The sequence below is a fragment of the Gossypium hirsutum genome, chromosome D11, assembly GCF_007990345.1.
Source record: "Gossypium hirsutum isolate 1008001.06 chromosome D11, Gossypium_hirsutum_v2.1, whole genome shotgun sequence".
NCBI lineage: Eukaryota > Viridiplantae > Streptophyta > Magnoliopsida > Malvales > Malvaceae > Gossypium > Gossypium hirsutum.
In genome coordinates, this window is record NC_053447.1 from 11,566,412 (window position 1) to 11,594,176 (window position 27,765).

General features: G+C 33.5%; 2 protein-coding genes across 2 annotated transcripts; both read left to right on the forward strand.

Moving 5' to 3' along the window:
- Positions 1–5,385: 5,385 nt before the first annotated feature.
- On the forward strand, positions 5,386–14,210 carry LOC107910806 (uncharacterized). The gene is made up of 4 exons (XM_041104226.1): positions 5,386–5,612; positions 6,336–7,160; positions 7,746–8,744; positions 13,386–14,210. The coding sequence occupies exons 1-4, from the start codon at positions 5,607–5,609 to the stop codon at positions 14,208–14,210; spliced, it is 2,655 nt and encodes an 884-aa protein (XP_040960160.1). The 5' UTR covers positions 5,386–5,606.
- A 3,477-nt stretch (positions 14,211–17,687) lies between these two features.
- Positions 17,688–20,589, forward strand: LOC107911478 (zinc finger protein GAI-ASSOCIATED FACTOR 1). Its single transcript, XM_016839295.2, has 3 exons — positions 17,688–18,146; positions 18,412–18,808; positions 19,136–20,589. The coding sequence occupies exons 1-3, from the start codon at positions 17,894–17,896 to the stop codon at positions 20,184–20,186; spliced, it is 1,701 nt and encodes a 566-aa protein (XP_016694784.1). The 5' UTR covers positions 17,688–17,893; the 3' UTR covers positions 20,187–20,589.
- Positions 20,590–27,765: the final 7,176 nt, after the last annotated feature.

The window sequence follows — 27,765 nt, forward strand, 5'->3', positions numbered from 1 at the left end:
TGGTCTTTCTTAGTCTTTGCTCTGTTATCGTTACACGATAACAAACAAAGAGGGGCAGCTGTACAGCCTAATTTATGCCCGGGCCCAACAAGCAGAGACCCAAAGATCAAATTAATTAAACCCAAACTAAATCTACCCAAACAGCCCATTACAAGCCCAAATGCCAAACCCAAATAAAACAAAGCCCAAATCCAAACAAGCCCATTACAACAAGGCCCAACAAAAGTCAAACTAGGGTTTCAGCTTTTCTGAAACCCTAGCTAAGGCACCGCACGTCCCTAGGGGCTCCTAACGTCTACCGCCGCTCTAGCTTCTGCCACCGACGCCACCAGCTCTCTGCCACCTACTACTCCCATCAATTACCTGCAAGGACAACACGCAAAGCAGAGGCAAAAACAGTGCAAAATAATAGAAATAGATAAAAATGTATTGTAATCGGCTATATAAAGACACAAAGAAAATGTAACGGGGCTCTTCTTTCGATTGAGGGGAAAAAAAACAACTTAATAAAAAAAGAAAAATTGAAAAGGTTGATTCCATTTTTTCTTTTCTGTTCTGGCGTTTTCTATTTTCCTTTTTTCTTTTATTTATTTTTGTTTGTTTCACTACTCTTTTAAACAAAAGAAAAAAGGGAAAAGAAAAGTACATATTTGTTTCGAAGGCCGGCGTTGGAGCCCGTCTTCGTCGTCGCCGGTGGAGGAGGAGACGAGCGGTCTCTCCTCATTTTCGGATCTTGGGCTCATCTTTCTCGACATTCCACCATGGATCTGTGGTCTAGAGGCAATCGGCTTCAAAAGGGACCGAAAAGATTCGATTTTGTGCCTCCGACCACCGTGCGCGGTGGCCAATGGACGGTGGCCCGATGATCGGTCAAAAAGGGACCGAGAGAGAGAGATGAAGAGCTCCTTTCTTTTTTTTGAGAAAATGTTTTTAAATCTGTTTTTTTGTTCATTTTGCTATTTATATAAGAAATGAAACGGCGCCGTTTTAGTCCTACATGACCCGCGCGCGATCCGACCCACTCCAGGGGGGATCCGCGCGTTTTCATGAAGTGGGCTATTTGAGTCCTTGGTCCCTTCCTGTTGTTGTTTGTTTTAATTTAGTCCTCTTGCTTATTTATTTATTTTTTTAATTTGGCCTCAAATTTTATTTCGTTTTCAATTGGGTCCCTGGCCCACTGACACGCTGGAAAGTGGACACGTGTCTAGGGATTGGTTTATTTCCTTTTTGGTCCTTTCCTTTTGACGCGCGTTTTACTCTAGTCCTTTTACTTTTTTATGTTTCAAATTTACCCAATATTTTCGTTTTTATTTCAATTTAGCCCGTTTTTCAGCAGCTTATTGTTTAATTAATTATTTTAAATATAATAATATTATCATTACTATTTATTATTATTACCAGTTTTATTTTCCTTTTATTTATTCATTATTATTGTTAATATGTTTTTTTATTTTAGCTTTATATATATAGATGTTTATATACTCTTATATTTTATAAGCTTAAAGTATATACACGTGTTTTTTTTATATAATTTATTTATATATATGTACATACCTATATATATATTTGTATCATATTTTATAGTTCATACACATATTTTTAATGCATATATCAATATACGTTTTTAATTTTTATAAGTACACATATACCTTTTTACTTTTTTATAATCTTATTCATTTATTTATTTCATTTTCTTTATTGATTTGAATGAATGTTTTAATTTTGTTTGCTTGTATATATTGCTATTTCGTATGTTATTGATTTGTACTTATCTTATTTTTATTGCAATTGCTCGTATTATTTTTGCACTATTGTATTCAATATCGCCTTGTTACAAGTATTAACATTGTGCTTTATTACTTCATGTTGAATTAATTTGTTTCAATGCATAAACTATGATTTTTGAATAAGCAAAATCTTGTGTTTAGATTTGAGGATATCGTACCTTAACTTACTGGGTCACGATTTTCACAATAAATCTAAATACACGAATCCTTTCAAACTGAAGTTTTAAATGATCTCAGGATTTGAAAAAAGATCGCGTCCTAACTTACTGGTCCTGATCTTGCTTTTTAAATTTGAGGTAGCTAAAATGTTTTAAATTAAACATTTTTCTTGTATTGAGAATTCAAGACATTTTGTCCTAATTTACTGGATACGATGCTTTCCTTCTCGATTAACGTAAAACGTGCCCCTTTTCTCGAAAATTTCAATATTTTAATACAAGGATCGTATTTTTAAATTTTTCAAAGTTTTCACTCTTTTACACTAAGACATTAAGTAATCAACTAGGTACCAATTTTGGGCGTATCGAGGGTGCTAATCCTTCCTCGTGCGTAACCGGCTCCCGAACCCGTTTTTCTGAATTTCGTGGACCAAAATCGTTGTTTTAATAAAATCAAACTGTTTATTAAAAACAACCACTTTTCGAGGTGATCCAATCACACCTCTTTAAAAAGGATTGGTGGCGACTTCCATTTTCGTTTTTATTTTTTTTAAAACCCAGGTCGACTCCGTTTTTCATCCAAAAAAGAGGTGTCAACAAGAATAGTCATTAATTAATCAAATCATTCACTCCAAAGTCTGATAAATCTTTTGAAAATTTGATTACTAAAACGAGAATAAAGATTCCCGCTCTACACATCAATATCAATACCGACAACAATGAAATTTATAGTAAGAAGAAAATTCGTCGACTTTAAAAATCGTGAGGGTTCAAGTCCCTCAATCCCCAACCCCAAAAAGCTCGTTTGCTGTCTATTTATTTTATCCTACCCTTTTTGTTAGTGGTTCAAAGTTCCTTATGTTTCTCATTAATCCTATTCTTTGCCGTTTTACAAGCGTATCCTAGTATAGCAGAATTTTGTTCTCGTATCACATGTTTTCTTTAGATGCAATTGTGATTTTAGTTTTAGTTTTTAATTCTAGTTTATTTTGTTTTGTTTGAAAATTGCAATGATTTTTTTCAATCTATTTTCTTTGAAAGTTATGATGGTTCTAATTTTCTCTTCTTTTAATTTTAGTTTTTTTTTTTGGTTTCTAATTGTACTTTAACGTATATATGAGATTTACCAAGGCAAAGACATCTTTAGATTTATTTGAATTCGTTATCGAAGGACTTTGTCAGGATAAAGCATTATGATGGTAAGATTGGATTAAAGATGATAAGGAAGATAAGTCATTTGAGACTTGATTTTTTATAGATCACTAAGATAAGATTTATTGTAGTGGATAATTGGTTGACCAGAGTTTGTTGTTGAGTTGAGTTGATAATAATAGAGCTAAGATGCAATTATAGACATTTTTAAGTTTTTTTTTTTTTGCAAACTATAGTTTTAACAATACAACTGATAGTGTTTTTATTTATCATCTATACTATGTATTATTGTTGTTTATGATTAGTATAATAAGAGGAAACATTTTTCTTAACAAAACAAAATGACCGTTATGGTTTTTATTAATAAAATTTTATTTTCTTAAAAATATTCATTTTAAATGTATATATTCGGTTGAAGTTAAATGATTATTTAATAATAAAATATGGGTTTTAAATTTAGTTATAAAAATAAAAAAAAATCAAAACAGTCCGTAAATGGTAAAACAGGTCAAAACATTTTTTTAAGGGTAAAAACAAGGTAAAGATGTAAAGTAGGGACTCAAAATTTAGTTAAATGAGATTTATGTGGAATCTTAAGTCTTTTTTTTTTTGTACAAAAGTCGTTATTTATTTTTAACTTGTAGCAAAGAAAGACCATAAGGCAAGCCAAGGCGGAATAATATAACTTTTTCTTTTTCGCTTATTTTAAAAATCCATTGGTTGCCAAAAAAGAAAAAGAAAAGAACTATGGGTTAGTGTGTGTAAAAATATTATTTTATTCAATAAAAGGAAACTCAAATGGTAAAAGTTGGTAAATGTGGGACATCAAATCTCACACTTGAGAGAGAGATAATATTTTCTTTATATTAAACATTTTCATGATATGAAAATCATATCTACACCCATTCAATTTAACGTAACCAATGAAATGTTATTTTTAACAATTTTATTATATTGTTATTTTTTATACAATATTTAAAATTACTCATAGTTCTTTCTCAACTTATAAATAAGAGGATAATACGTTCACATTCTCCTATATTTACGGTAATACTCAAGTCAATCAAATTAAAATTTAATCGATAATTATTTTAAATTATAAACAAATAATGACGAATACTCGAGTGTTTTGTTAATTTTTTTTCCATATAATTTCCCTTTTCCAATCACGTAGATTTTTGTAAGCTAATTTTCATAACCTTCTACTTCGCTTAATAACCCTTTTACATAATCTATTGTAAGTATTTCTTACTTCTTATTTTAGATTTTGTAACTATTTATTAGTTGATGTGGTAAGGGAAGTTGACATTAAATTTAATTAAAAGATTAATAAAATATTACTAATAAGTAGTTGGATGTAACGGTAATGCACATTGTATTTTTTAAGGAAGAATCTAAATTCGAATATTGAGGATGATATTATTGTTAGGGACAACCAAAAATCTCAAACATAGACTATTAAACGGATATAAAAATTATTTTATATAAAATTAGATGATATTATTAGATTTTTTTTCTTTTATATTTGTATAAAAATCATTTAAAAAATATTTAAACATAACATATAATAAATTTAAGATTTTAGTTTTATTATATTAACTAAAATTTTATATGATTTTTCTTATAAATTTTTAATAATTATATTTATAAGTTAATATTTGGTCACTAATACTGTATTTTTTATTCTACAAGTAATATTAAAAAATTGCCACATGCTTTTTTTAATATTTTATTATATTTTTATAGAATCTTTATTAACCTCTAACTCTATTTATGGAGCTTAAAATTTTTGACAATGTATTAAATATTTTCTCTATATTTGGTAGAATAATTGTTTTCACCTTATAATAGAGTATTTATAATGAAATTATAAATACTGTTAATATGATGTATGATGTGTTATTTAAATAATTTTCATTATAAAATTGAAAATTTCTTCAATAAAAAATATATGTAATCGTTGAAAAACGAAATCCAGAAAAGAAGCCCTGAAATACCGAAAATAGGACTGTGGAAAGCCAACGTAAAAGGAAGATAGACATGTGTTTTTGGTCATTTAATGACCCATGCATCAAAACCCAACTACGAACGCGTGTGGTCTCAACTCTCATAAATCAAACCGAACACAAAACCTTCATCTTCTCTCTCTGGGTTTTCCATTTTTTTCTTCTTAATACCAAAAAAAAAAAAAAAACTTTTATCTTATTGTTAACTCTCTCTGTTTAGTACTCGAGAGTTCAACTTTTTCGTATCCATGAAAGCTAAGTTCTCTCTTTCAGGGTAACTAAAGTTTTCTTTACTTTGTCTTATTTGTTCTTTTTTAATTTTATTTTTTTCACTGTTTTTTTTTCTTGCTCTGCCTGTATTTATTTGCAACAAGAAAAGAGCGAAGAGGAAAAAAGAAATATTGGAAAAAAAGTTGACAATCAAAGTTCAAAGATTTATAACAATGAAAATCCATTTTTCCAGGTTGGTTTTGGCACGTGGGTTTTAACGTTCGAGTTCTTCTATGAAGGTTAGACATGTGTTTTTCTTTTTCTTTTTTAAAATCTGTTCTTTTGCATGTTTATATGCGTTTCTTATCAACAGTTTCTTAGTTAATGTAGTTTTTTCTCACTGTTTTCTAGCTTTTTTTTTTAGTTTGTAATAACTTTAATGAAATGGAGTGACATGTTTTCTTGATTGATTTCATTGTAATGGATACTACAGTTTCAATGAGATTGATTGATGTTGATGTATTGACGGCTATATGTAATTGGGATTAGTTTTGGATTTTGGTTTAATGTTGTTCTTTGTCTGCTCAATGGGCTTGTCAACAATTTGTGCCTGGAATTCGAATGTCGGCATCCACATGATTACTAGAAAATATAAATGTCAGTAATGACTTGAGCTTCATACTTGAGTTAAGGGCTCCCGTTTCTTTTTTCTGCTTGGAGATGTATGTTAGTAAATTTATTCACTATGCTTGGTTTAATATTTGTGGAGCTTTTGGTTGTATTTGCATTTCAAGATTATAGAATTATGATTTTTGGCTGATGAACTTAGACTGAACAAGCTTTCTTTCTTTTCGATCTCAAAATGTCGAAAAATTGCCATGATAATTTTTCCATCCATATAAAATCCCTATGTTTGCATTCAGGACCCTCTGAAGTAAATTTCAACTCCAGAGCTGTTTTTATGCAGTGTTTTTCTCTTTTCTTTTGGTGAGTTTAGTTCTTTTTACTCAATTCTTGAGCAGATGGATACCACTCTTTTGGATAAAGACATGGAGGGCAATGAAGAGGGGTCTGCTGAACAATTACCTGCATCATGTTCGTTTTTAAACGAAATTTTTGGAGATCCAGAGGTGGTTCCTCGTGTTGGATATCAATACCAAGCACAAGTTCCACCATTAGTTGAAGATTGGCGTGGTTTACAGGTTGTAAAGGAATCACTTGATTCAAAAGACATAGTGAATGTGCCAAACCCTATTCCAATGGGATTGCCTATCCCTATTTTCTGGACAAAGACCGAGGTTGAAAGATTAAACGGTGCATTCGAATTTGAAAACAGCAAAGAGAGATGCTTTACATCATGCCATGGATGTGCAGAATACAAAGTTGAAAGTCTGTATTCTGCACTAGGTGATCAGAAAGACAAGGAAGGGTATACGGAACTTCATCCTACAACCAGATCGAGGATGGATGTTGATTTACTCTTTCTGCAGGAACCAAATTCTAAGTTGAAACGGCTGGATAGAGGTTTCTGTCCTCTTCCGGACAGTTCAAATGAAGTATGGAAGGATATCGAATGTGACAGTTTTCTTCTTGGGTTATACATCTTTGGAAAAAATCTTATCCTTGTGAAAGATTTTGTTGGGAGTAAAGAGATGGGAGAGATATTGTCTTTCTACTATGGAAAATTTTACGGGTCTGATGGATACCGTAGATGGTCAGAATGCCGAAAGTTAAGAAGCAAAAGGTGCATTCATGGACAAAAGTTGTTCACAGGATGGCGGCAGCAGGAGTTGTTATCGAGATTATTTTCTCATCTTTCAAAAGAATGTCAAGACATGTTGTCTGAGGTATTTTTCTAACCCAACTCATTTGATCTTTCTAAATAATTAGGCATATATTTAATTCGTTAGTTAGTCCTTATATGTAATTTGAGTGCTGTAAAGTGCACACATATATGCTTCCTAGTCTATTTGGTTCTCCCTTGTTTCCTTTAAACATGATATGGAACACTACATTATGTTCATGGGGACCTTAGTTTTGTTAATTAGCATGGTTTGTCATCTTCTGAATTTTATTTCAGTGTTGCTTGTGTAAATTTGCATCATGCAGAATTGCAAATTTAGTTTCAACCGCATGTATGCGTATTTCGTTGATTATGCAACTTTTCAGGGTGATTGAAGTCAGATCACTTTGGAAAGAAGCATACTAGAGACTGGTAATTAGTGATGATTTCGTGGAGTATAAAGTTGTAAACCAAAAAATAGTATAGATGCTATTTAGGGTTTGAGATGGAGAAAAGTTGAAACGGATTATTGAAGAATGTTGAAGTTTCTTGTTACACTGAACCATTGAACCTAATTTTGCAGCAATTTTGGTCTATGATTTGACAAAAATATTTCATCATGATGGTTTACGAGTTCTGGTTATTGCAGGTTTCTAAGACATTTGGTGAGGGAAAAGTTTCCTTCGAGGAATACGTGTTTATTATAAAGAATGCAGTTGGCCTTGGTATGCTCATAGAAGCTATAGGTATTGGCAAAGGAAAGAGAGACCTGACTACCATGGAGCCAGTAAAAGCCAATCATGTAGTTTCCTCGCGTCCCGAAATACCAATTGGCAAAGCATGTTCTGCTCTTACCTCAGCAGATATTATCAAGTTTTTAACAGGAGATTTTAGGTTGAGCAAAGCTAGATCCAGCGATCTTTTCTGGGAAGCTGTTTGGCCTCGTCTGTTAGCCAGAGGTTGGCACTCTGAACAGCCAAAGGATCAGGTTTTTGCTGGTTTGAAGAACTCTCTTGTGTTCCTTATACCCGGTGTAAAGAAGTTTTCAAGAAAGAGACTAGTGAAAGGGAACCATTATTTTGATTCTGTTACTGACGTTCTTAATAAAGTTGCTTCAGAACCGGGGCTTCTTGAGCTTGAAATCAAAGTGCCTGAAGCCAGCAGAGAGAACAAAGAGAATAAGTGGGAGCCAGTAATTAATCAAGCTCCTGATTTTGTGGTAAATAAACACAATCATTACCTCAAGCCACGAAATTCTGGTTGCAATCGGGATGTAATGAAATTTATGATTGTAGATACTAGTTTGGTCCAAAGGGATGAACAATCCAAGGTTCGAGAGCTGAGAAGCTTACCTCTTGAAGCTACTAGCTTGTCCCACCCCACTGATACATCTAGTGGTTCAGAAGAGGACACATCTGATGACTCAGAAGATGAAGCAGAAGAAACTAGTACTTCAAATGTTGCGGAGGCCATAGTTGATGGTGGAGAATGTGTGGACTTCTCAGATTGTGTAAATAGTAATTCAAATATTGGCATTCCCCGCGCCTCTGACAGCATTATATCACTGGAAAACCATGGAAGCCATGTGATACGGGGTTGCGCGTGGACCAAGATCGAGTTGCCAAGTCACGAGAAACTCCTACGAAAACCCTAAACAATTAGATCTGAAACGAAACAGAAAATTAAAAGATTAGATTTTTGAATTTTCAGATCTGAAATAAAATCCCCAAATCAGCAAAGAATCAAATTGAGAATAGAAATAAGTGTTAGGGTTCTTGAAACCCTCAAGGAGATTGTGATTCTGCCCAATTGAACACCGAGATAGTTTTCCCCAAATTTCGACAATCTAATTTCACCCAAAAAGAGTATGGAAAAACCCTAGAAATTGGGGATTTGTGGGCTGATTCCTTAAGATAGAAAAAGGCTGAAAACACAATAAGAACAGAAAATAGATTAGATAATGATTCAGCACAAGTAGAAATAAAGAAAGAATTGACAGTAAGAAATTAAAAGATAAGTCCTAAGAAGCCTTGAAATCTCGAAAGATCTCACAACTCCCTTCAAACGGCTCTAATCTCCCCTCCAAAGAATATCAATGGCAAGAAGAAGGTTGAAGATGGCTCCCACAATCAAAAAGATTGTTAAAACAACTTCTAAAGAAAACTCAAGAGAAAATCCTTGAAGAACTCAAAGAGAATTTTCACTCAAATCAAATCTGAAATTTTCAATGTAATTGTAATGTTATGTAGGGTGGCTGGCCAAGCCATATAAATAGGCCTTTCAAATGTTTTCCTAATTTAATTAGAACACTAAAACTAAAACTAAAAAAAACTCCTAATTATTTTAATATGGAAATTCGGCCAAGGGTCTTTTATTTGGGACTCTTGGACTGAATATAAAAATTTAAACTAAATAAAATAAATAAATAAAAATAAAACTTTACAACTTGGGCCACTTTGATAATTTGGCCTGATTTTCAACTAAGTATGGGTGGATTTCTTGATTGGGCTGAGAATTTGCTTATTGGGCCTCGCCTTCAAGAATTTGGGCTTTTGTGACTCGTATCATTCCCCCCTTCCTCAAAAAGATTCGTCCTCGAATCTGAAAAATCAAATGAACTCGACTTTCCTCTATCGAACGGGACTAATGGCAATTGAGTCCACTGAAAAGAATAGCCATGAGATAGTAAATAGCAACGGAAACAAGCTTGTAGTCCAATCATAAGCATAACAAAACAGGTATAACGCATGTGAATGGACAGATTCAGATTACCATGCAAACAATCTAATTTACTCACCACTGCCTCGTCAAATATTTGAAACAAAGATGGACATGTTTTAAGGCATTCAGTCGTCTCACATTGTTCCCACAAACCATGAATAAATTGCGAGTAATAAATCAAATGGTAAACATAATCGTCACAAGTAGGTATTTGAAAAGATTTACATGGTTCACAGAGTTGCATAATCATACCATGCATTAATCGACGGTCTATAGATTCACTCACACATGCATTATCAAAAACAAGAATCTTTTTATCAACCATCAAAACAGATAGATCATCAATAAATAAAATAGGACAGTCAAGCATGTTTCGATCTAAGTGTTCATCAACACGATCTTTATCACTATCCGAGGAGTACAAAAGTGTTTCAAAGGTTTCAAGCATCTTACCTCGATAAGCAAAAGAATAAGGGTCGATTTTACCTTTTTCATTTAAAACAAACCTTCGTTCATCGGGGGCATAGTGTAGTCGAATCTCCGTTGTTGAGTTAACCTTTGTCAAATGGAACTCAAACTTCATGTACAACCACATAAACTGTTTAAGGCAAGAATATAAATTGAAAACAAATTTGGCAAATTTCGTTACCTTATTCTCCAAAACAGATTTGGACAAATTCAAGGATTTTACACAAGGTAAATCAAGAGAATAACAAATCACGCTTCTTTTCGTAATGACTTTATCAACCACAATCGAAGAGTAACAATTAATCGGATCAAAATGATGGGATCTTTTAAGAACTAAGTCACCAAAAGTTTTATCAATAATTTTCAAATCTGCACTGGACTCGGTTTTACCTCGCTTACCTTCGAGATCATGTAGTGTGATTTCATCTTTGCTTAAGTTGATCGTATGAAAGCGTCTTTCATTTGAGAGGTATTGAAGTTGAAAGTTATCTTTCGATCTTTCGGGAACCTGAAAAGTAGCAACACAAGAAAATTCATATCTTGGTTAGTGGAAACATTCCTCACTAGCCTTTCCTCGTCTTTTTCTTTTGTTTCTTTTTCTAACTCATTTTCTCTTCTTTCTTCAACTTCTTTTTCAATTTTCTTTTCTGTTTCACATTCCTTTTCACTCTCAATCTCTTTTTGCTCTTTTTCATTCTCTTTTTCTTTTTCCTCACTTGTTTTAACAGAATTTCTCAGTTTGATTTGGTCCTCATGGACTTGTTCCGGAGTGAGCGGCACTAAGGTAAGTTTCTTTCCTTGATGCTTGAAAGAATACCTATTGGTACGACCATCGTGAGTGACTTTTCGATCCAGTTGCCATGGTTCTCCTAGCAATAAATGGCAGGCTTGAATAGGTACTACGTCGCACACGACTTCGTCTTGATATTTACCGATAGAAAAGGCGATGCGCACTTGTTGAGTGACCTTAAATTGGCTTTCGTTGCTAAGCCCTTGTAGTTGATAAGGTCGTGGATGCTTGGTAGTGGTTAAGCAAAGCTTTTCCACCATCGTCGTGCTGGCTACGTTCGAGCAACTTTCACCATCAATAATAACTCTACAAAGCTTACCTTGTACATGGCAGCGAGTATGAAAGAGATGTTCTCGTTGCTGCTCGCTCTTTGGTTTTGCCAAAGAGGGTTGTCCACGATCATGAAGATCATAATCAGTTCTAGGGACACGCCGAGGAGCGCGCCTATGAGCAGGAGGCTGGTTATCCACATCGTCTTTAATTTGATCTCGATATTGAGGCTCTTGATTCAACCACACCTCATTGATAGTAGCAGTCAACGCTCGAAGTGCAGCAGCCTGTTCGTCCAACTGTTGTTGGAATTTTTTAAATATGTCACTAGTATTATCACCTGTAGACATTTTTTTTAAAACCTGCAAAACACTCAACACTCAAAAATAAAAGTTATCAAACCTCACTGTTAATCACTCAAAAAGAAAAAATCAAATTCTCAATGAGGTCGAATTCAATCTTGTGAGTTCTTTATCAGAGTTTATATCAACCAATTAGAGAGTGTGAACCAAACTACCAAAGAATCCTAATTTGCACTAGGATGCCAAAAACTGACGAGACACCAATTGATTCGTGTTGCACCGAGGAAGAAGTTGTGCACACGTTTAAATCCTACTAACACAAGAAACAAGAAGGTGTTAGATAACGTAAAGGAAGAATAAAAGGGAAACAAATGAAAACCTACAGCTAAGAATCAATAAAAATTGCTGAAAACAGAAAACCCGAAAAACTGCGGAGTAACTTGACAACTTCGTTCGAGGTGTTCCCGATCTCCAAAAATTACGAAATTAAATCTGGAGTGTCCTTATATATTGAATTTTTTATCTGGAAATTTTGGGTACCAAATTCAACCCGCTAAATCTTTTTTTAAATTTTTATTGAATTTCGTATTTTTTGATTTTTTTGACTTTTTTGACTGATTTTTTTGTGGGAATAATTTTTTTTATATTCAATCACAGTGCCAAAAACATGTATGTAAAATTTCAGGTCAATCGGACAACGTTTACCCACTCAAATGAATTTTTTTTGAACAATTTTTCTGGGTAAAACTGCCGTTTATGCTTTAAAAAATAGAGATCAGTTTAGAAATCAACCAAGAACACCCAAAACGCCCAAAATCTGATACCAAATGATACGGGGTTGCGCGCGGACCAAGATCGAGTTGCCAAGTCACGAGAAACTCCTACGAAAACCCTAAACAATTAGATCTGAAACGAAACAGAAAATTAAAAGATTAGATTTTTGAATTTTCAGATCTGAAATAAAATCCCCAAATCAGCAAAGAATCAAATTGAGAATAGAAATAAGTGTTAGGGTTCTTGAAACCCTCAAGGAGATTGTGATTCTGCCCAATTGAACACCGAGATAGTTTTCCCCAAATTTCGACAATCTAATTTCACCCAAAAAGAGTATGGAAAAACCCTAGAAATTGGGGATTTGTGGGCTGATTCCTTAAGATAGAAAAAGGCTGAAAACACAATAAGAACAGAAAATAGATTAGATAATGATTCAGCACAAGTAGAAATAAAGAAAGAATTGACAGTAAGAAATTAAAAGATAAGTCCTAAGAAGCCTTGAAATCTCGAAAGATCTCACAACTCCCTTCAAACGGCTCTAATCTCCCCTCCAAAGAATATCAATGGCAAGAAGAAGGTTGAAGATGGCTCCCACAATCAAAAAGATTGTTAAAACAACTTCTAAAGAAAACTCAAGAGAAAATCCTTGAAGAACTCAAAGAGAATTTTCACTCAAATCAAATCTGAAATTTTCAATGTAATTGTAATGTTATGTAGGGTGGCTGGCCAAGCCATATAAATAGGCCTTTCAAATGTTTTCCTAATTTAATTAGAACACTAAAACTAAAACTAAAAAAAACTCCTAATTATTTTAATATGGAAATTCGGCCAAGGGTCTTTTATTTGGGACTCTTGGACTGAATATAAAAATTTAAACTAAATAAAATAAATAAATAAAAATAAAACTTTACAACTTGGGCCACTTTGATAATTTGGCCTGATTTTCAACTAAGTATGGGTGGATTTCTTGATTGGGCTGAGAATTTGCTTATTGGGCCTCGCCTTCAAGAATTTGGGCTTTTGTGACTCGTATCACCATGACACAGGTCTGCTTGTTGATGATGAAGAAAATGTTATGAAGTATAATTCCAGACAAAAGGTGCCATCTAGCAGTTCAAAATATACGACTCCTCTTACTAGACCGCAGAATTCAACTGATGGACAATCAAGCTGTGGTGTTGGAAACATTTCTTCTTATAGGGTGTCAAATGAAGAATATTCACACTGTAGGTTCAACCAGCCTGATGCTTGTCAAGATATGGTTTTTCAAACAGGATCCGTGAACTTGTTACCTGCGACTTCTTTGTCTAAAGGCGATGCCGATGAAGGAAAGGAAGGCATTGTCACTGAAAGCTGCCTGCATAGAGATGAATATTCAACAAAAACTCAGTCACATACATTGATAGATTTAAACGTTCCTCAAGTTTCAATAGGTTTTGAATCTGATGGACCATTAATTACAGAGACACTGCAAAATAGTGACAATTCGTGTCCACATGTATTGTTCTTTCAATCTGAAATAATGGTGCAGCCTGAGCTGTTGAGGCGTCCTGATAAAGTTGCGGAGATCAATCAGCATACTACAATGCACAATCGGAGGCAGAGCACTAGGAACCGACCGTTAACCACAAAAGCATTAGAAGCTCTTGAATGTGGGTTCTTCAGTCCTGTGAGGAAGAGAAAGGCCGCAGGGGCTCCACAGAATAACTTGCGAAGAGTTCGTGGGAGGCCTGTTGTTAGTTCCCTTTTTAGAAATGGTGCTAATAACCCCAACATGGAGGAGAGTTAGGATAGTTTGCACAGTGCCAAAAAAGATACCCAGTTAGTCCCAAATCTGACTCTGAATCATCTGATACACAGGTGTGGACTATTACAAAGCTGTTCATGAAAAAACCACATTTTCCCCCGATGTCCTACACAACAGTTGTGTTCTGGGTGCCTTCGATTTTTCTGGTCAATAATTGGAAGCCAAATATTTCCCTTTTTTTGTACTAGTAAAATACCAAGACCCCGTTGACCAAACCAGCTGCAGATTCGAGACTCCAGTGAAAAATCAAAGTTAGATGAAGCCAGTCTTGTACAGAGTAATAATCTCAGAAAGGAGAGGCTTGGAAACGAAAGCTTTACTGGAGACTTTTCAGTATAGGAACAGTTGACACAGGTGGTTGTTGCTGTCTTCTATATTATTGGCTTGCAAATGGTTTGAATGCTGAAAAATCTGATCCCAATGAAGGTGACTGTTAATTTATCTCTATGTAAACATGTCCTCATAAAAGGGTCAATTTACAATTTAACAAAGTTGTCCTACTATTAGCAGTGTTAATTTTTAGTTGCAGATGTGCTATTCCGAAAGCGAAATTGAAGCTTAACTGATGTGTGCTGGTCAAAATGGGGAACAAGATGGCATTGCCATTGCAGGATATATGAGTTCTTTTTTTCTGGATACAAGTAGTTGAAAGATCAGAGTTATATATGACAGGCAAAAGAAAAATGAGCAATTGAATTGCATCCAGTAAAAAACACAGAAAGCAAAGGTTTAATCAAAGCATAATACAATGTCAAAATTATCTTAGCTTGCATGTTACCCAACAGAGAAAAAAAGGAAGAAAGAGGTGAAAAAAAAAGGAAAAGCAAGCATCCTTGGGAACTTACTTTCCTCTTAAATCCCTATGAAAAGCATGTGCATTCTAGGCTAGGATTGGAAAGTGGCACCTAAAAAATTCATTGAAATTGATTGACATCTACCCCAGTTTCATATGATGTTGAATGGTTGCAATTGATGCCTTACACATTCTAGTAGGTGAGAAGATGAGGCATAAAATGCCTGCTTGCATTACTAGGTAAACCGCAGTAAGCTCAGTCCACCCTTACCTACTTAGCTCCCAGGTCAGATTAGGACTAGTATTTCAAAGAAAATGGGTTTGAATAGAAAATAAAATTTCAACTTATTAAATCTTTCAAATCTATCGCTTTACAATAATGTTAAAAAAATAGTTTTTTCTTTTCTTTTCTCACCAATAGAATATTCATTAGTGTTATTTTTTTTACCTCGATCATACATCATTTTCATTACCAAGAAAAAACATAGAGAGAGAGAGAGAGAGAGAGAGAAGGGAAAGAATATAAGGGCCGTGGCCGTCTTTTCCGTTGTTTTTTTCCATGGGGTTAATTAGCCTATGTCAATTAGCAACCTAGTTCCTTCTAAATTATTCATCATCTTGAAATGCTCTGCTTAGGGTCCTCCTGTATATTCCATCTTTGCCATAATATATTTCTAAGTGCAAAGTTGGAAAATTGCTTTGTCTTCACACTGTTGGTGTTTGATGTTTGCTTCTTCCTAAATCATACCGATCCCCCTTCCTTCGATCATAACTAAGCACTTCTATTTGTATTCACCATTATACTGAATTTTTCATATTTACTTAAGTAATGCTTGTTACCCTGAAATCCCTGCTAATAATTAACATGAAGTACAAAAAATATTTCTTGATTGGTGTTTTTTACATGAAATTTCTTCTACAGGTCATTGAAGTACAAAAAATATGAACTTACAGAGCAAATTTGAGCCTCCAGAATGAATAAAAAGTAGGAGTTAAGTGATATAATGGTATTTTTATATGCAATAGTATTTCACTAATGATATTGTCAACTGAAAATTCAGACAGTGTACATTTCTATTTAACTTCTAGTATTGAGCAAATGAAGGAGACTTTGTTTTGTTCTTCCATTAATTCAGGATTATCATCTTGTCAGTTAGGGAAAGAGCTAACGCACTTTTTATTATTAACCCCCCCCCCAAAAAAAAAATTATAATAAATTACTTGGTTACCAAAATTTTCAGCAAATAATTTTAAATATTATTTCAGTTTTTATCGCATTTTTACTTTAATCATTAATATTTTTTTTTCCCGATAATATTAAAAAAATAATTTTTTTAGTGACCAAATGATAACACCCTAAGAGGCGACCAGCTAGGTAATTTACCAAAAAATTAATGCACTTTTTATTATTTATCTTTGTCTTTTACCCTCAATTTGGAGCTATAAAAGACACACACAAAAAACCATTGGGATAATTTCAAAAAGGCATTTATCAAGAATCATGGGAATTTATATGCTTATACAATGTTATATAAGAAATATTTTTATTTTTTCTGACCAAAAATGTATTGAAACAAGGCAAAGAAAATTATAAATTATTATTTTAGTAAGTAGATTTACTTGTCGTTGTTACTCTAAAAATAATATAATTATATAATGTACCTAGAAAATAAGGTAGCAGCTAGAGGTGTCCATGGGTCGGGCTGGGTTCAGGTCGGACCCAGAAAAAATTTTGGCCCGTCTCCTAGGCCCGGACCCGGCCCGGCCCGAAATATGGGCCTAGAATTTTGTCCAGGCTCAGTCCGGGAATAAAATTCTAAGCCCGAGCCCAGCCTGGCCCGGCTCATTTTTTAATAAACACCAAAAAATAATTTTAAAAATAAAAAAATAAAAATAAAAGTATTTTAAAAATATTTTAAAATTAAAAAATTAAAAAATATATTTTTATTAAATTCGGGCTGGGCCGGGCTTGGGTCAAAAAAATGGTACCCGAGGCTCGGCCCGTTTTCTAAACGGACCTCGTTTTTTATCCAAACTCATATTTCGAGCCTACATTTTTACTCGAACCCTCCCATAGACACCTCTAATAGCAGTCAGCAAGCAACCGTTTTCTATGTACATTAGCTTGTTTGATAAGCTTCTTTCAATCTGTTACCATTTATTCTTACTATATATTATTCCTCGTAATTATATATATTTTCGCCCACTATTAAACTCTAAATTTTTGAAAAAATTCTAAATGAAATTATTAATTTTTAAAAGAATTTTTTTATTTTTTATTCTTTATATCTATTTTGCGATTTATGTTCGGGGTTTGTAATTGTTCCTCTCAATAATATCGTTTTAAGGTTTAAACTTATTTCTTTTTAAAAAAATATAATGTATGTTATTATTCCAAGTAGCGAGAGCTTGCCACTTATGCATCCACTTCTCTATATACCTGTTGGAAACTAGGTAACAATATTTTTTAATTATCATCATCATGATCACATTATTAGTTCTATACAAGAAAAGCATCTTGGAAAATCAACAAGATTAATTTATATATATTTTTAAATAGAAGGAAGGGAATGGCAATTAATTAATAATCAGGAAATTAAGGGGCCAATTCCCATGCCGTTGTCCTCATCAAGCTTTGACACTGTAACATAAATATCATATTTATATAAAGCCAAAGAAGAACAGGTTCCAATGGTACTACTGTGGCAGATAGAGCCCTCTCGTTTCACCAGAAATGAAGGAGAATTCCCTGGTTTTTGTCTTCCTCTACAGATAGCAGGTTCCTGATTTTATGTTTACCAAAAAAAACAAGCCCCCACCTTTCGTTACCGCACCGAAAACAAGAAACTAACACTTGAATTTGGAGCCATGGATGAAAATTAAAGAAACAGACAAGCTTTCCACATTATCACTATATTTCTTGGTTTCCTCTCAGTTTCAAATGTCAAAAATCTCATGCGATGATGGAAGCCTCTCTTCTGGTAACACTGGAGAGGAAGTCCACCAGCTGCTCCTCAAAAATAACTCCCCACCGGCCTTAGTTTCCAACACCAATAGTTCTTCCTCTCAACACCCACAGCCACAGCCACCGGTCAAGAGGAAGAGAAATTTACCAGGAACTCCAGGCAATTCCATTTACCCACCATCATTCTCGATTTTGCTTTCTATTTCTATGCTAAATTTATATGTAGATTTGAACCAATTGCTACAGTTATTTTTAAGAAAAGATTAAGCTGTTATATAACGGGTTCAATTATTGCTATATATATGTATATGAGATTACAATAATTGCCAACAACTGTTTGCTTGATTGCACTTTTCACTTCTCTTTTTGTTTCTGACTGTTTTTTTATACTAAGTATATAATTGTTGTACTTTCTATGAAACCAGATCCAAATGCTGAAGTTATAGCTCTATCACCGACGACGCTTATGGCGACAAATCGGTTCGTATGCGAGATATGCAACAAAGGATTTCAAAGGGACCAGAACCTACAATTGCACCGGAGAGGCCACAATCTTCCGTGGAAGCTAAGGCAAAGGACCACCACTGAAGTCAAGAAACGAGTCTACATATGCCCCGAGCCCACTTGTGTCCACCACAACCCTGCTCGTGCACTGGGGGATCTCACTGGAATAAAGAAGCATTTCAGCCGTAAGCATGGCGAAAAGAAATGGAAATGCGACAAGTGCTCCAAAAAATACGCTGTGCAATCGGATTGGAAAGCTCATCAGAAGACCTGTGGTACTAAGGAATACAAATGTGATTGTGGAACCATTTTTTCAAGGTTTTTTTTTTATCTATCTGTACATACTTTATACAAATGATTTTGCATGGAGAAGTCAAAAGATGTGTTTTCCTTTAAAAAGGTACAATCGGGTGCAGTGCAGTTACCATGTTGGATGTTTGTTGTCCTGCATATGATATTTAGATTATAATATACATATGCGTTAGTTATCACTTAGACAATGGCCGACAATTGATAGGCTCTTTTTGACGCCTTTTTGCAGTAAATCATGCGTCTAAATAGCTCTCTCTTTTTTAAAAGTACTGTTTCTTTCTTTGAGCAAGATTTGAATCTAATAATAGCCCTAATTTGACCCCACTGCTGCAGGAGAGACAGCTTCATCACCCATAGAGCATTCTGCGATGCAATAGCTGAAGAAAACATCAAGGTGAACCAAGGGCTAATGAATAACGCGGGATCAAACTTACAAAACCGAATGCCAGATCTTCTCATGTCATCAATGCCAATGTGCAATGGCAACACATCTATGGAAATATCTGATTTCAACAACTTTGACTCGAAAAGTACCCCACTCAAATCCCTTCCCCAAGAGCTAGTGCCAATGCCATTTAAGTCCATGAACATAGGAGGAGGCATGTTTTCAAGCAGCTCGGGCACTCTATTTGGCACCACGAGAAGCATTTCTTCAGCTTCGTCTAGTCTACAACTCAGTTCAAACGGTTCATCTGGCTTCAATTATTTGCAGGATACCAAAAAAGGTTGCCAAATTGCCGGGTCGCCCCACATGTCTGCAACAGCCTTGCTGCAGAAAGCAGCCCAAATGGGTGCAACTGCAAGTAATAGTATAAACTCACCCATAATGCAAACAAGCTTTGCTAGTAGCATGGCAGGTCCTGACCAGGCCATTACTTTTGGCGGTATTCAGCAGCAAAACACATCTTATGATCAATTCCCATCACAAACTGACCAGTCAAGCATGGTTGGAATCAGCGAGGGATTCTCCAACCAACTCAAGCAAAAAAGCCCCAATGAATTCGCCCAACTTTTTCAAGGAAGCTCAGCAATGAACGAGATGGGAATGTTGACTAACATGCTCCTCAATGGAGTTGACCGAAACCAAGGCTTGATGAAGAACATGGAACATGAAGGTAGTGGTAGTTCTTATAACTTGTTGCAAGGAAGGAAGCCAACGGGGCCATCAATATATGGAACCAGCAGTGGAGGAGGTAACATGACGACCCTTGATTTCATGGGGATCGGAGGGTTAACGCCGACCAATTTGCACGAACAGCAGCATCTGCAACAAAGGTTGGAATTGGAAGCAATAAGCCAACAAAGACTGCCAATGATGAACCCTTTCCAGCAACAGTACTCGCATGGGGATTCAACTATTGAAAAGCCCATCTGGGATGTCTGAGAGCTATCGTTTTTTGTTTTTCTTTGGTTATTCTGTGTTGTCAGCCTTCCCTGGAAGATTTTTCAGGTGACAATGCTGAGATGGCCAATTTGGCATTAGCTAGGTACCAAACAGGGTTCAAAGGGTCCACACCGATTTATCTATCCTTTTAAGTTCATGGATGATGAACAGTGGGAAAGGGAAAGCAATGTGTAAACCTTGTATCCACTCCCCCAAAAAGACTCATTTTTCTTTCAAAGTTCAAACCAACCACAAACGTATAATCCTTTGTTTTTGTAACGGACAACTACATGCAAGCCAACAGTCAATTCGTATTAAACAAACAAAATAAAGGGTTAAAAAGACTCAGTTGGGGAGGCATTGTTAATGCAATCATAAGCTGTAGGATCTTTGTTTTGTATCACTCCTTCGAGTTTAAGAATGATGATGAGATTAATTATTAGTGTGGTGAGATTTAGGGGAGAGTAATATTCTGTTTTAATCGAAAAAAATTGGTACAATTAATTATTTTGGTTTCTTTTTAGTTGGGTGAGATGTGTTGGTGGGTCTTAACCTCGGTTTAATCAATTAGTTTTTGATTTTTATATTATTTTTAATTATTTAAAATATATTTATTTTTTATAATATATAATAAATATATTATTATATAAATTCAACTCAAAAAATTTAGACCGGTTAACCAAAAATCGACCAAATTGATCGAATTAATGTCAGTTCAGTTTGATATGTTTTTTTTTCAATTAAAGTTGACCAGATTAATTTTTTCATATTAAAATCAATTAAGTTAGTTTGAAAAAGACTGACCAATTAAATCGATTGCTCTCCTATGTAGTAGTGAAATTAAAATTAATTATATTTAAATTCAAATGCAAGTGAGAATAAAAAATATTATTAAAAGACCTTAAAATGAATATATTAATACATAATAAATTATTAAAAATATAATAGTAATAATAATAATAATAGAGTGCTCCCTTGGATCCTATTTTAGCATTATATAGTAAGATGGAATGTTGAAGAATATGTTCTACCACTCAACTCACTTGTGGCTGATAACCTCATTGCCCTTTTCATGAAAGATGACTGGTTATTTCCGTAAATTTCTAATAATTACTAAAAACATTAATTATGTACTCAAATTTTTAATGAAAAATACAATTTTCTACCAATTATTCAAAGTCCTATTGGAAATTTAAATTTGTAAAAATTCTTAAAAAATGGTAAAAACGTTGTTAATTAAAAATTTTAAAAATCATAAAAAAATTATAATTCTTTTTGACATTATATATTATATAATTTTTAATTAACATTTTTTATTTTTTTATAAATATTTCAAGATATCACTTAGGAAAGAGACTCCTCCCCACTCAAAAACCCTAATATACTAAGCTCTCAATTACTTCTACCTAATCCTTCTACTTTTTCAACTCTTATCCCTAGAATAGGTGAACTGGCCTTCTTCGACACCACCCCCTCTAATTCTCTATTTCCATTGACATCATGGATCAATAAATTATTATTTACATAAATATAATTTGGTTTATATATTATTTTATTACCATAAATAGAATTTTAATATTTTTATCATTTATTTTACACATAGACAATTTGATTTAATGTGGTTATTTTTATCTCATCGTTACAACTGCGTTTGAATCCAAACACACATCTCATCATTAATTTTAATTTTATTATTATAGTATCTAATCTCATTACTACAATAATTAATCTTACAACCATCATTATTTTTAACTTCACCGATTATAATCTCAACCAAACCTAAATAAATATACTCTTTTGCTTCAGTTTCAAATTTGACATCCAGTGAGATTATACCACTGGATTGACGGTGCGTAAAACACCAGTTTCATTTTTAATATCTAGTGAGATTATACCACTGGACTGATGTCTTGCCAAACACCTACACTTACCATTGTGTTTCAGTAGAAAAAGAAAGGATTTTAGATTTTAACTCATATTTAAATCCAATGAAGTCTTTGTCTTTGAATTTGATTTTTTTTTTCAATTTGATATCTAAATTCTTTTATTTAAATTGTTCTTTAAATTTGTGTTTCATTAAACATGTTTGTTCATCTTGCAATATAGTTTAGATGTGATATTATAAGATCGTGTTATATCATCACTTGAATTTTTTATAAAATAATATATATATTAAAAAATCTAAACACATTTTGTACTATTAACATTTTAACAATTTAACCGTTAAATTTATAGATATAATTATATTTTTCATGCATGTAAATTTCTAAATCAATTTGATATCTCTATCACATCGTTCCAAAATACTATGTATATAAATATTTATCAAATAGTTAAAAGTTCTTTTACATATAATAAATAGTTAAAATTTTTTAATTTACTTCAAAGTTAACATGCATGGTTTACGTAAATGAAATATGAAATATGATGGTTGGATCATTTAAATATTGAAAGTACAAAAAATACAAAATAATGTAAAACTAATGCAATTTTATACCACTATAAGTGGATTCTTCTCTTTTTCAAAATATACATATAAAATTAATATAAAAATAAAACAGTTATAAAAAATTTATCCACTCACCTAGTTCTAATTTTCATTGAATGAAAAATATTAAAAATTCATTTTCAAATTAATAAAAATTGTTGATACAAGTGTCAACAAGAGAGGAAATAAGAAGGTGGATGTGGTGGTGCAAGGAAGGCTAGTTCACATAAGCAAGCAGCAAGGTAGAGAAAGGAGGTAAGTAAGGAGGAGGAGGAGGTAGTAGAGGAGACAGATTGTTGAGTAGTGCTTAAGGTTTCTGAAAGGTTGGAGGTTTGATCCCTTATTTATCATCCCACAAGATATTTATAAGGAAGGAGGGCTCGTGTTCAATAAGGTCATGTCATCGACAAAGATTGAAGGTTTGATCCCTTATTTATCATCTCCACCTATTTAAATTGTAAAAAAAAAAAATTCAAGAACTAAGCCCATCAAATCCATTTGCTTTATTTAAAAAAAATTATGATATCCAAATTAAATTTAATATCAAAACGAGTGGAATCTTAAATTAGAAGAATTTCCATTTACAATATTGGAACCCAATATTGAAATCTTTGTCTAGTCATACGAATTGGACATTCACCTTTACAGAATTTGTGTTAATTACACAACTAATTTATTTTTCATTTTTATTTTCCAATTTTGAGTTGCTTTAGTTAAATTAGTTGCATCCGTGAGTTTAATTTTTTTAATTTTAGGCCTAATGCTATAAAATAATTAAATATGATAAAAATTATAAGGAAAAATACAGTCATCCAGCAAGACTCAAAATCTTGTGGCATCTGGAACTTGCGAGACCCATTACTGCAAATTCATGGGTAATCTCCTTGGGTTTTGGGAAAAAGCCCAAAGTCCATTTTCCACCTCTGAACCTCCCATAGAGGATGATGAGATTGTTAATTGAAAGTTGGGATAATATCACATTTTATACTTGTAATTTCATAAAATGTTTAATATCATATTTATATTTTGAAAATGTCTAATGTGATATTTGAACTATTAATATGTATTTTATTATAGCACATGTAAGGGTGAGCGTTCAATTTAATCGAGTGAAAAAAATTTGAGTTGACGAGTCCTACTTTATCATCCTAACTCCATTTGAAAATTTTTTCGAATCGAGTCGAGTTAAATAAAATTTGATTTGAGTCGAATCAAGTGAAACGTTTGAGTTAAATTTAAAAATTAAAAGTGTCAAATTAAAATCTTGTTACAATATAAATAATCCCATGTTGGAGCACATAAATTTGAAACCATATATATATTTGAAAACTTTTTCAAAGCAAAATAATAAAAAATTATTTTAGTATGACAAACTTGAATAATTAATTAACTTATTTAGGTCCCAAAATTATTATTCTATAAAATTTTTAATTTTTTAACTCTCTTTATATTTTTTTAGAATTTTTTTAGAATTTTTGAATTTTTTTTGTAATTTTTTGTTGAGAGAGTGACCAATTTGCTCGTTTTCAAACTTGATAAGGACCAAAATGGTATTTACACCAATCTGTTATTTGAATTATTTGAGTTCCTTGAATTATAAAATTCAACTCGAAACTCAAATTACTTATTCGAGTTGACTCGAATAATTTGAATAACTCAAATAACTTGATTCGATTAACTCAAAATTCGATTTTTTTCTATTTTTTCGAATCGAATCAAGTTTTGCTCACTCTTAAACACATATATTTTCATAATATGTTGAATGTGGTACTTGTACTTTGGAAATGCTCAATTTGATACCTAAACTATTAATATGTGTTTTATTATGGTAATTGGTGTTAACACCATTAGTACATTGCTAAATCAGCCAATAAAAATTTGACACGTAGAATTTTTTTTCTAAACCATCAAGTCCACGTGAATAATATAACATTATGAGAAAAACTAAATAAAACAAAAAAATTAACTTAAATTAAAAAAACTAAACATATGGTTAATAAAAAAAAGTAAATATTAAACTTCTTAGATGTGGAGATGGATGGGGCCTCAAAGGGGGCGAGGCTGAATAGTGGTGAGGTTGTCAATTGTGCAAGTAAGAAGGTACGTTTTCTGGAGGAGGCTACGCCTGGTTTTCAAGCGACGCCCGACGACGAGGGCATTTCCTGGTCAGGGGTGTCTTTTTGAGATAAGGTGGTCGTGTCTGGTGGGAAAGGTGGTATGAATGGTGATGATTTTGTAGCGGAGGATGTCTTGTTAGAGGCTGAAGATGTGCAGATGGGAGCCAATTATAGTATGCCATCAATCAAATTTTCTAAGCGAGTGCACAAACTGCTGGAGGATAGTATGAAGAACATAGTCGTTGTCAAGTTCTTGGGAAGGAAAATTGGGTTTAACATTCTGTTTAACAAGGGGTTAGAAATTTGGAGATTGATTTAGCTGTTTCAACTTATGGACTTGGATAATTACTACTTTATTGTGAGGTTTAAGTTGAGCGATGACTTCTAGAATGTGTTGACGAAAGGTCCATGGGTTGTTTTTTGCCATTATCTAGTTGTGTAGCCTTGGAATACGAGATTTTCAACAGATGAGTGTTATCCCAACATATGACGGCATGGATCTGTTTACCTGGGCTGCCAAGTATCTATTACCGGATGAACCTCTTAACAATGATTGGTTATTTGGTAGGTAAGCTAATTAAGATTGATATGAATACTATGTTTGCATCTAGGGGTTGTTTTGCTATATTAACAGTGGTGGTTGATCTCAGCCAATTGTTGGTTTCGAAAGTGAATGTGGAAAATTTTATTCAACGGGTTAAATACAAATCTCTTCTGATGATCTACTATAGTTATGGTCGGTATGACCATTTGTGAGAAGCTTGTCTATTCAATAGGGTTGAGGGTAAGCAAACCTCGAATGTGGGACAAATATCAGTGATCTGTCGTAGTTTGATATGGCAAATTAGGCTTTCTCGGTATAGTTAAGGAGCTTATTCTCAAGTAAAGTAACATTTTTTTCTGTAGTTTTTTGTAATTTTTAAATTTTCAGTTAATAAGTGTAAATGCTCCGCTTTTACTCATTTTGAGACCCAAATTGGCCAATAGTGTCATTTGGAGGTCCTAACATATGGTTGAGGGATGTAGGGACGTGTTGGAAGCTGAAAACGAGCGAGAACAGCACTAAAGGAGAGGGCATTGCAATATCCAAACCTTGGAATCACGATACCTCCAACAGACTCGAGATTAGAGACCACCCTTCAGTGGTATTGCAATATCCACTATGGGTATCACGATATCCACCCTCCAAGAAAACCCCAAGTTCAAAATTGTCTGAGGTATCGCGATAATAATATCTTTATGGGACAAAATTAGACAAAAAAAGGTAGTCTTTGTCCACCTGAAGCACCAATCATTGAAAACCCATTCAAGTTTGGCACAAGAATAAGGTCAGAATAGCTACTTATATTAGCCAAAATTTGGCTGAGAGAAAAGGAGGCCACATTAGAGGAGTTTTAGTTTAGGGTTTTCTTTAGTTTCTCTTAGCTTTTCTTTATCTTCTTCTAGGATTTTTTTATTTTCATTTCCTTAGCTGTAGTTTTTACATTTCCCAACAAATTTTCTTCTTGTTTTAGTTGTTCCCAGTGTTAGTTAAGTTAGTTATCACTTTAACTTAGGTTTATTTGCACTTTTAGGCTCCTTACCTACCTTGGTTGTAAGACATTTTCAAACTTAGTTTAATGTATTTCAGTTTCTTTTACTTTGTACTTGTTAAAGTTTGTTCTTTTTATGTTTATTGCTTTAAATTTTCTTATTGAAAGCTTTTTTTACATGCCTTTTAAGTTTTCTTGTATAAAAATTTCAACTTTTATATTTTTCTCAGGCTTTACTTCAATGGCTTTTTTGCTTTTCATTTTCATGGTTGTTAGTTTTATTTTCAACATGAATAGTTAAACTTTTAAGGGGGTTGGTAAAATTTATCTTAGGTTAACTGATGAGATCGAGAGATAATCTAAATTAATTTGTCTAACTTGGTAAAATAGAGACATAGAAGTAAAATGGAGCCATTTTGGGAGTTTAAACGATTTGGATCCCTAATCCAAGGATTAGTGAACCACACCAATGTTAACCAACAACCGTTTGTTATTTAATTGTTAATTTCGTAAATTTACATGTTTTACACATTGTTAGCTAGATAGTAAAGTAGATTATTTTCTCTTAATTTTATGATTTGTCGTAATATAGCTTTTTGCAATTAGTTGGTTAGACTCTTTATTTTACACGCACATTATTTAGAAATCGTTAAACCATTATTCTCATGGATTCGATCCTTGGAATACTCTAGTACTCCATTGGAACACTGTAAATATTACAACTGACCTGTCACATTTGCAGTAAAGTTGAGATAATTATATATTATTTTATTTCTTGAATGTTGATATTTCATATCTCTTTCCTTCAGCGATTGAGGGAGAGAGAAGCGGTTAGCTGATTGATGGCACTGTGTCTAGATCGTCCAATGAGGTGCAATAGAAGGTGGAGGAGGCTTTTGACTCGTGGATGGTAATGGAGCGGCAGAAACAACGGTCACTTGTGAAAAATGCTGGGTTGGGATCAAACACTAATGGGATAAGATCGGGGAGTACAAGGTTTGATGTGCTTGTTGATCTAGATAGGGATAAGGATAATGATGGTGAGATTAGTAAAAACAACTTGGGTCTTACTAATGGTCAAAGTTTTTGTACAGATTCAACTACACTGAGAGCCAAATTGGCTTTAAATGGACATAACAAGGGCAAGGGCTTAATGGGTGACTTACATATTGATCTAAGTGTACGATCTCTTAGGTACGATCATCGGAATACTTACTAAGTATTTTTGTAAACAAACTATATTACAACCTGACATGTATACTTGCGGAAACCACCTTAATTCATATCTTTAGTTGCAGTATTCTCACTTCCTACGTTGGTACGTCGAGAGGTAGTCACATCCCATGAGAAACAAGGTCCTTAGGGGTTAGCAATCGTTTGTGTTTAGCACAAGATGGTCAAGTGGTGTGATCAGAATTCGAGTGTAGTGCAAGTTGCATCAT